General features: G+C 41.4%; 1 protein-coding gene across 1 annotated transcript; it reads right to left on the bottom strand.

The window, feature by feature from the left end:
* Positions 1-4396: 4396 nt before the first annotated feature.
* Positions 4397-6652, bottom strand: LOC124145427 (neuropeptide SIFamide receptor-like). Its single transcript, XM_046515190.2, has one exon. The coding sequence runs from the start codon at positions 6004-6006 to the stop codon at positions 4855-4857; it is 1152 nt and encodes a 383-aa protein (XP_046371146.2). The 5' UTR covers positions 6007-6652; the 3' UTR covers positions 4397-4854.
* Positions 6653-10508: the final 3856 nt, after the last annotated feature.

Here is a 10508-nt window from a genome sequence, read left to right on the forward strand (position 1 = left end):
TGGGGAAGGGGATGGTGGTGATGAATGAGGATGAAGAGGAGGGTGGTGATGAATGATGATGATGATGATGGTGGTGGTTATGAATGAGGAAGAGGAGGAGGATAGTGGTGATGAATGAGGATGAGGGGGAAGGGGATGGTGATGATGAATGAGGAAGAGGAGGAGGATAGTGGTGATGAATGAGGAAGAGCAGGAGAATGGTGGTGATGAATGAGGAAGAGGAGGGGGATGGTGGTGATGATTACTGATAAGGGATAAACAAAACTACTTAATTATTCCCGGACTTACATGTAGAATTCCCGATAAACGTTTGCCTATATTGTTATATTCAACGTTATATCCAAATCTGCTACATACATGGACCCGTGAACATCCGGCGTAGAATAGGTCTTCAGCAACCTATGCTTGTCATATAAGAGGCGATTAACGGGATCGGGTGGTCAGGCTCGCTGACTCAGTTAATGCATGTCATCGATCCCAATTGCTTGGATCGATGCTCATGATGTCAATCACTGGATTGTCCGGTCCAGACTCAATTATTTACAGACCACCATCATATAGCTGGAATATTGCTGAGCGGCATTTAACAACACACAAACAAACATACTTGGCTATATCTGTATAAAGAAAATATCAATATCAATATTTCGTGCATTTATTGACATGAGCAGCATATAGAACACGGACACATAATTATGATAATGGCAATGACTATAAATGAAACTTATAGTGAAACCTTTTCAATGCAGACCTCGTTGATCTGGAAATCCTGCCTCCAAGTTGATCCAGTTGGAAACATCTATGTATACTGAAGGCAACATGACTCCAAATCCTTGATTCTTTAATCCGGAATCTTTTTAATCCGGACGATTTAACCACCAACGGTACTGTTCGGATTAACGAGGTTTCATTGTATCCCGTCACGACAACCGAGCAACGTCATGTCAACGGGATAATATTTCATATGGCTATGTTGAAAAACGTTTAAAGTGTGAGTGAGTGAGTAAGTTCGGTTTGAACAGAAATTATCTCAAGGCGTGCCAGTCTCAAACCATGGCATAGGTGCTGACAAACATAAACATTTTAATGAAATAATGAACAAACTTTGCTGGAAGAATAGAGACAAAAGCTGCAACAACGAGGTATTGTGTAATATGCATCAATATGTGAGTGAGTGAGTGAGTTGGGTTGAACGCCGCTTTGAACAGTATTCCAGTTATATCACGGCGTGTCCAGTTGATGAAGGAGAAAAGCCCGAATATGCAGGCCTCAGACGTTACCAGTTCGGTGAAACCAAAGAGCATGGGTATGGTGCTAAGAAACCTGGAAACATAATCGGGACGAATCGGGGGTTTCCGGTGAACCCAAGGGACGCAACTTTGCACAGTGAAATGCGGTGCCTTAGACCAGTAACATGTATCAAAATAATGCATAATAAAATGGTAAACGTTTGCCATTCTAAATAATAAGTGTGACAGACAACATAATAATGTTGTTTTTTTATCAAGGAAACTTGTCATACACCATTAGTAGATAAACAGTGTGTGTTTTCATATTTGCGGGTGTTATTGATCATTTGATACTTGGTCACTTTACTTGAACATGACGGAGGGAGCACGGGTGGCCCAGTCGTCTAAGGCGCCGCGATTCGTTGTGCAGAGTTGCGTCCCTTGGGTTCGCCGGAAACCTATTATTGTGGGTTCGAATCCCGGTTCGCCCCGATTATGTTTCTGGGTTTGTCAGCACCATACCCGTGCTCGTGGGTTTCACCGAAGTGGTAAACGTCTGAGACCTGCATCACTTCGACCTTTCCTCCCACATTAAGCTGACACGCCGTGATAGAACTGGAATACTGTTAAAAGCGGCGTTAAACCAAACCCACTCACTCATTCACTTGAACCTGACGGCGATAATACAACAAAACCCTGCCCATTATCATAAATACACAACGTCAAGGCCAGCGAATAACCAGAGCCCGCTGTATAATTCCGACTTTATCGACCGCATGAAGTTATTGATTAGTTAATGATGGTATCAAGTGTTCGACGTTGTGAAACAAACAAACATGTCTGTATGGTAAATACATGTAAATACATGTACAAATATAAGATCGAACGCACAACCTAGTTTGCATAATATAATGTGAAAATTATATTAAACAGTGACGAAAGATCGTCTTTGCTGATAGGAAGCAGCTGTTGCGAAAATACCGAATAATTTAAATGTATGCATTACGCGTGAGTTCCTGAGAAATGGAAATATGAATTCAAATAAACTATCTGCCTTTATATTGAATTTTTATTTTTATTTTGCACATAACATCAAGTTTATGGGTTCTTGTTACGAACAGCCATATGTAGTTCGTTTAATAGATTTGTAAATTTCTTTACTGCTACCCACAGTGTCAAATGATATCTTTAAAATGCTTAGTTTTACGGATAAGCTCTCCTACCCAATACAATATTGGTTGGTTGGTTTGTTGTTTAACGCAGCAATCAGCAATATTCCAGCTACATGTACATGACGGCGGTCTGTAAATAATCGAGTTTGGACCATACAATCCAGTGATTAATATCATGAGCATCGATCCACGCAATTGGGATCGATGACATGCATTAACTGAGTAAGCGAGCCTGACCACCCGATCCCGTTAGTCGCCTTTTACGACAAGCATACAGTCGCCTTTTACGACAAGCATGGGTGGCTGAAGACCTATTCTACCCCGGAATCTTCACGGGTCTGCCCAGTACAAAGACAAACAGTCAAGTCCGTGTAACAAATATCCCAACGTTTTTTTGTTTTGGAATGTAAAAGTTCCATTTCAAACTGTACGAAAACACTGTTCGCCTCCTATTTGAGACATAATTCTAACAACACAAGGGAAACATATAGAGTGAATGAGTGAGTGAGTGAGTGAGTGAGTTGAGTTAAACGCCGTATTGAGCAGTATTAGTGTGTCAGCTTAACACGGGAGGGTAGCCTGGTAGGCTAAAGCGTTCGCAAGTCACGCCGAATGTAACAGGCATAAACATCTCATATGCCAGCTCTTCCCCGGAAAGGTTCGGCCAAACGTTATCCCCGGGGAAGAACTGGCTAGGGGAATGTTGAGCCTGGTACACCGTTTCCATTCTCCACGTGGGCACCCATTTCTGATGTCCGCCGTGATATTGCTGGACTATGGCTAAAATCATACTCACTCACTCAGTAATGTGGAAGGAAATCCCGAAGTGCATCATGTATGGTAAATATTAAACAGGGGTATACGGCTACAATCAAACTAATGGCAAGCTGTCTCATAGCACACATAGCCTCATAGTATCAAAAGAATGACAAGAAGAATGCATCTAAGATGTTTCGATATGAATTGGTTGTTCGTCAAAATTCCTCCGCCTATTAAGCCATAAAAATGTAAAGCATATATTTTAAAGAATTCAACTTAATGTTTCACAACTTTTGCGTGGTTTGTACGCTATTCTGCTAACAATATATATTATATATAATGTATTAATGATGAACATTTACAGGAAGCTATCAAATGCTTCTTTCACGAATAGATTTGGAGAAGGCTTGAGCAGGAAAAAACTGAAAAATATTGATTTGTTTTACGAATATATTTGTACTAACATTTGGTACTGCTGACGTGTCCATGGGGAATCCCATTGTTAGGTACCTATACAACGTGTCCCTATAGGGTTCCCCCCCTGCCTGTATGACTCGATTACTGTCAATTTATCAATTTAATTTTAATTAATTTATCTAAAATCATTAGTCACTTGAACCATGTTAACAAACACTCCTCGGGATAAGTATTGGTTTCGAACTATCCTACTGTTCGTTACATTCCAATTTATAACTCCCGATGATATATTTTTTTGAGAACATATTTTTTAAAAACCCAAAAGATCCCAGTTTATATACAATATATACAATGCCTGATGATCTAGTAACAGCGCAAACAGGATAGACTCAATAAAGCTGGTAAAATGATGAAGCTAACGACATCTGTACTAAAACTGAAGTTAAAATGCACAAGTCTGCTTCCACTATGAGAAAAATCAGCCTAGCAGTTTCAGAAAATTGGATTCACTATATAAATACCTCGTAAACTACACGACCCACACGGAACAGACAAGAGATTGTGGAGTACAATGCCTCTTTAAGAGTACTGCTACATCTAGATCTGAAATTTGCATGTTGCTTAATCAGTACCAGACATGACCCGTTAAGGTCCCGGGTAGAATAGGTCTTCGGCAACCCATGCTTGCCGTAAAAGGCGACTAACGGATCGGGTGGTCAAGCTCGCTGACTTGGTTGATGCATGTAATCGTATCCCCATTGCGCGGATCGATGCTCATGATGTCAATCACTGGATTGTCTGTTGCAGACTCGATTATTTACGGACCGCCGTCATATAGCTGGAAATTGCTGAGTGCGGCGTTAAACAACAAACAAACAAACAAACAAACAAACGGTACCAGACACGCAGTGATTGACGAGGAACAAGCCACGCCTTCGGGGTAAAACGACATGATGTTAACCAAGTCAGTGTGACTAAGCACCAGACCCAAATAGACGGTGAGGGCACGCTGCAGGGGACTAATTCTAACCCGGAATCCCGACGGGGGATCCCTAAACTAAACATGAATTATACATCACGAAATACAAAATTATGGTGATCGATCATGATAATGGTTATTGTACTTCTTCCACCAACAAGCACTTTCATTTCATGTCTGAATTGGTCAACTGATATAGAAGCAATGAATCCCCCTGACGGTAGAGAAGGTTGCGTGGAGTACAGAGGTTTGTCTCCCACTATTCAAAGTAATCTGTGCCAGATGACAATCAAAATGGTCACATGTCATTACTGGTTGTTTGCCGAACAGGAGGCTTGTTCACAGACTCTCTGAACATTGCCATATTGAATCGCATTGACGGTCGAGACGACAACGTGATGTACTGGGTGCTTGCCGGCGCCATCTTCCGCTTCCGGCATAACACCAGGTCAATGAATTGTCTCCTGAACCTCCTGGCGCTGAACGAGTAAAGGTAGAAGTTCATGGCATGGGTTGAGTCACAGAGAACATAGGCAATTGTGTCGATGAGATAAATGACAGCCCCACTCATAGAGTTTGTGGGATAGTTCAGGTACGGAGACAATAACAGCATAACGCATCGTGGGAATGTGAGTATCACCAAGGCTATAGCTGACAAAACAAGCATCATTGTTATTTGACGCTGACGTTCATTGGACACAACGGCTCCATTTTTCACTGAGCCAGTTCTGTTTAAATATATATGCACCTTACTTGATTTCACTATCCCGGAGATGATCAAAGAATTAAAAATCAGAAGAAGAAGGCAGGGAAGAAGAGCATACACGGTGATGTTAATCCAGAACCATGCGTTCACAACGAAGTCCAGGTGATCTTCATGGGCGATGCAGAGGATATAGGTTTTCATGTTCACGTAATGCACTGTCCAGAACAAATGAAGGAAGAGACCCAGGAGAGGTATTGTTATTCCGATGACGACAACAAGCGATTTTTTGAAGGTCCAGATTTGACCGATTTTGAATGGGTACCATACTGCAACAAATCTTTCCACTGACATTGCAACGAGGAGCCAGTTTGCAAAGGTGATGAGAAAGTTGCCACAAAAAGCAAGAAACTTGCATCCAAACTGTCCAATCGGAACTCCGTTGTCTGAGAGCACGAACATCAGAAGCTTGTTAACGATGGCGAGGTTGTCGACGATGGCGAGAAGGGCGATGTAGACGGTGAGGGACCGTGCTGGAGACATTTTGATGATGGTGATGACGGTTGAACAGTTGCCTGGAAATCCTAAAGCAAGTATAACCCACAAGTAGTATGTTTCCATATGGAATGCTATAGAATCAACGGTTTTCCAGTCGCCGGAGTCCGCTTCAAGGGTAGCATTCACTTCCATACTCGGTGATGATTTGTTGGACCAGATCCCTGAAGCCATCTCTGGTATTGTGTCCATATGTGAGTCTCATACACAGATGTTGTAACACTGATATCCAATCCTTTGTCAGTAATGTTTAAGTATCGGAAAAGTTTATGCTTATATGTCTTCTGAATTATGAAGAGCCTCCAGAAATAGCACCTTTAATAGCAGCTTCTCTCCCTAGATGCTGTCTAAATGACAAAGTAGGATGCATTTTTAGCGCTAAGACACATGACAAATTCATCCATAAATGAAATCCAATAATGTATTCACGGTTCCAGCATTGGCTCTTTGTAAAAGAAATACTCCACGCGGAGAAGTTCGTTAGATTCTCACCCGACCGCGTGTATCAGTAAACCTCCCTTAGACATTCTCCTGCATGACTAAGTACGTCCCGTGGTTCGCTGTGCTGTGCGTATGGTTAACTATAGCCTTGAGAAGGATTGTCATATGTCATTTTCCGTTAATACTTCACATTTGGAGACTTTTGCTACAGTTGGGTAAGCCTCAACATCTGCAGGGAATTGGTTGGTGCCATGATAAATCATACATTGCTCTCTGGTCTAGCTGTCTCGTGGCAATCCCTCCGGAATTGAAAGGTCTTTCGTGTATGTGTGTCTTTAGCAGGGTGTCTCTTGACGCCTGGGTAGACACATGGAAAAAAAGGCGTCCCGGGTATTTGGTGTGCATTAAACAGTGGACACGTTAGGCAAAGAAAGTTATTTTGATGAACATAAAGGTTGTTTCTTTCGGAGGATGTGGTGTTTATGGAAAGCGGATATTAGTGCGTGAGAAATTATGGCAGATCTAACTTGTTGTCTCCGAGGAAATCTCGACATGTCAAACATTTATGAGTGGCTCAAAGCAATATAAGCCACTCCGTCAATGTGTCATTCGGCGCCTGCCGTTCGCTTGCATGATGAAATAGGCCACTTTGCACAAACCCGTGAAGATATTTCTTCTATTGGTAAACTTCTGTTACTCGCGATGTAACTTGAGCAGCTCTTGGTAACACACGTCTCGATTCAAACTCGTGCTTGTCGTGAAATACTGCATAAATACATATATGAATTATCGGTTCTTTAAAACAGTCTTATCACCTCCTCAGCATAATTCCGCAAGCTCGTAATTATTCAATACAGCTTGTGTTGATGTGTCACATTCACTGAGATAGTTTTTTACATAAAATGAATCTGATTATAACATCAATTTGCTTTCAATTTTACCTTGAAGTTCATCCTCTCTTGGTGCTAATTAAGTCCACTTTGTGTTTCCGTATATTTTGCCACAGATATTCCATCAATTATATTCGAAAAGCCACGTTGAAATAGGGAAGTCACATTCCCAAAGGCTGCTGGTACACATCTAAAGGTGAAATACATAGACCAGAGCCTGTAGATGGATATCTCTGGTCGACATGCACATCACCTGTTAAACGGAAAAGCAGAAATCCCTTGATGTTCGCACCGATATCAGTGGCTTCGTTGATGATTAAACCACTTACACTATAATTGGATCAGCGGTTATTCCGGGCGTTAAAGAGGATCGTTTCTTTCACGTCATTTGTCGTTCTCTTGCAACGGATCCTTTCTTCGGTTAGGCAACACAAGTCATCAAGTCACAATCCTATCCATCAAGCAAACCCGGAAACACGTTGATCTTGTTTAAGCAGGTTAGATGTGTGTTTGTGGTACTTCTTGCCTTAGGTCAAGCATGGAATGGTTCAAGCGTGGGTTAGTCGCTCTGAAGCTAGAAGTAAAGTAAACTGTAATAGAAACCGGGTCACTCGACGCCTCATAAACACCCAGGGAGCACTGGTACGGGATTGTTTATCGCCGGTTTAAATAGAAAACGGAGGCAAACAGTTAATTGGCCGTCACGTGGCTGAGATAATACAATCAATGATCAAACAAGTGATGTCAACCTTGACACTTGACAATCATAGCTGTTCGTTAAACATCTGAGTCGATTCCGTTTAATTGTGTACAAAGTCCTGTTATCGACATATTTTGTTTATTCGATATTTTCTTCCTACACACAACCTTTCACCCCCTCCCTCCTCCCCCAAACCCCTTCCCCGGAACTTTTGACAAGACGCTGTTTCCAGCTGTCTTGTTTGACTCGAGAGTATTTTCGGCTTCCAAAGTAATCAGTTCTTCAACAAGACAGGGCAATTAGACAGTCCTGAAATATCTCAAAAATGAATACTTAAACCTCCGGGTGATCCCATACTCAAGTATGTTATTCCAGGATATACCTATTTGGCTACATTAGTACACATATATGAATATTAATATGCATATCGTGTGTGTGTCTGCGTGTGTGTATGTGTGATGATTTTTAGTGCCTTTGTGTGTGCGTGTGTTTGTGTATGCGAGTGTGTGTGTTTGTTTGCGTTTGTGAGTGTGTGTTGGCGTGCGTTCAGACGGAGGTGTAATGAAAACAATTAATGTTTTCCCCTTGAATTACATCGTTGGTTGGTTTGTTGTTTTACGCCGCACTCAGCAATACCCCAGCTATTTGACGGCGGTCTGTATATAATCGAGTCTGGACCAGACAATACAGTGATTGATATCATGAGCATCCATCCACGCAATTGGGATCGATGATATGCTTCAACCAAGTCAGCGAGTCTGACCACCCTATCCCGTTAGTCGCCTCTTACGACAAGCATAGTCGCCTTTTAAGGCAAGAATGGGTAACTGAAGACCTATTCTACCCCGGAATCTTCACGGGTCTTACACCCGTTACTGTTATTACGATACTGTAAGGATGTTGATGAAAACAGTACTGTGAGACGCTAATCATCCTGGCATAATCGTTAATTAGGGGGTATAATATAACAAATAAAATTCTGACACTAGATATCAACCACTATGGCAACACACTCAAACACAATAATGTTCACACATTAATCACACACACAAGTGATCATTATCACGAACACACAAATGTACACACACAAATTACACATACAAATCACACATACAAATGAACATAATAACAGACTCACATACGTACGAACAAATGAGGAAATGTGTGATCGAGCAATTTAAAAAGGAGCACTTTCTAACCTCCATAAGAGAGTGAACGGTATACATTACACACACACAGACACACAGACACGCACTATATATACATACATATATATATATATATATATATATATATATATATATGTATGTATGTATGTATATATAGTGCGTTTGCTTTAACACTGCTTCGAACACTATTTCACTTACTCCATGGCATGTCAGCTGGATGTGAGAAGCAAGACCGAGGTGTCGCTGCTTCATGGGATCAGTTGTTAAGCACATGGGGAAACCCCACGGAGAATGGTCTAATGCTGACACATCAATACCCACATACAGGGCAGTACGGGATTCGAATCCAACTTCATCGGATCATAATGCACCTAAGGGACGCAACTTTGGTTGCAACCGTAAACAACTTCGGATTTCACGAAATTGAATACTACGAAGACTCGTTAAAAAGGAAATGAATGTGATTCTCAAGCAGAGTGAGTATGGTTTTACGCCGCGTTTATCAATATTCCAGCAATATCACGGCGGGGGCACCAGAAATGGGCTTCACACAAAATACCCATATCGGAAATCGAACCCGGCTGTTCGGCGTGACGAGCGAACGCTTTAACCACTAGGCTACCCGACCGCCCCTTTTCGAGCAGAGACATTTAACATTAAAGCGAAATGTGAAATTCGGATATCATAAATCGATAGGAGAGGTCCCATGGGGTTCTATATATGATTTCTAACTGTCTGGAAACGATTATTTTTCAAATTATAAAGTCAACCACAACACTGAAAAAATGTATCGAACATCGTTCAACATGCATCCCACACACGAGTAATCTTCGGCATATTACTTTCCACACGCAAAAATGTGACCATTAGCCAGGCGGAACAGGTTTCCTGCCTAATGATGTTATATGTACATCCCAACGCAAGTTTGTAAAACAAGCCTGGGCTGTGATGTCATTAGCAGGCTGCTGTGGCTGGTTTTGTAATTGCCAAGCGATGCAGTACAATACAAGGGAAAACGATTACGATTTACACAAGTTTGCTTGTCTCCGGCGAAATGCCCTCTCTGTTGTGTATTTGATCCTACACGTAAAACTCGTTTGCGTTATTTTGAAATATAAAAAATAAAATGAAAACATTTCACACAAAAAACGCCAAATATAAACTACAGAATATGAAGCTATATTATTATACTTTCATTTCTACCATCGACCCAATGTTTCGAAAATATATATATCTGTACACTTTGTTACAAAACTAACCCGAGTCACTCATTCATATGCTTTTTGTATTTGTTCAACGTGATACTCGGCAATATTCCATCTATATGACGGCAGCATGTAAATAATCGAGTCTGGACCAGAAAATCCAGTGAATGATATCATGAGCATTCCACGTAATTGGGATAAAATGACATGTATCAACCAAGTCAGCGAGCCTGACCACCCGATCCCATTAATCGCCTCTTACGACAAGCATAGTCGCATTGTACGGTAA

The sequence above is a fragment of the Haliotis rufescens genome, unplaced genomic scaffold, assembly GCF_023055435.1.
Source record: "Haliotis rufescens isolate VD_foot unplaced genomic scaffold, xgHalRufe1.0.p SCAF_10, whole genome shotgun sequence".
Lineage (NCBI taxonomy): Eukaryota > Metazoa > Mollusca > Gastropoda > Lepetellida > Haliotidae > Haliotis > Haliotis rufescens.

Bases quoted from the DNA above. Each gene is read 5' to 3' on its own strand.
- LOC124145427 (XM_046515190.2), bottom strand. From the start codon at position 6,006: ATGGACACAATACCAGAGATGGCTTCAGGGATCTGGTCCAACAAATCA.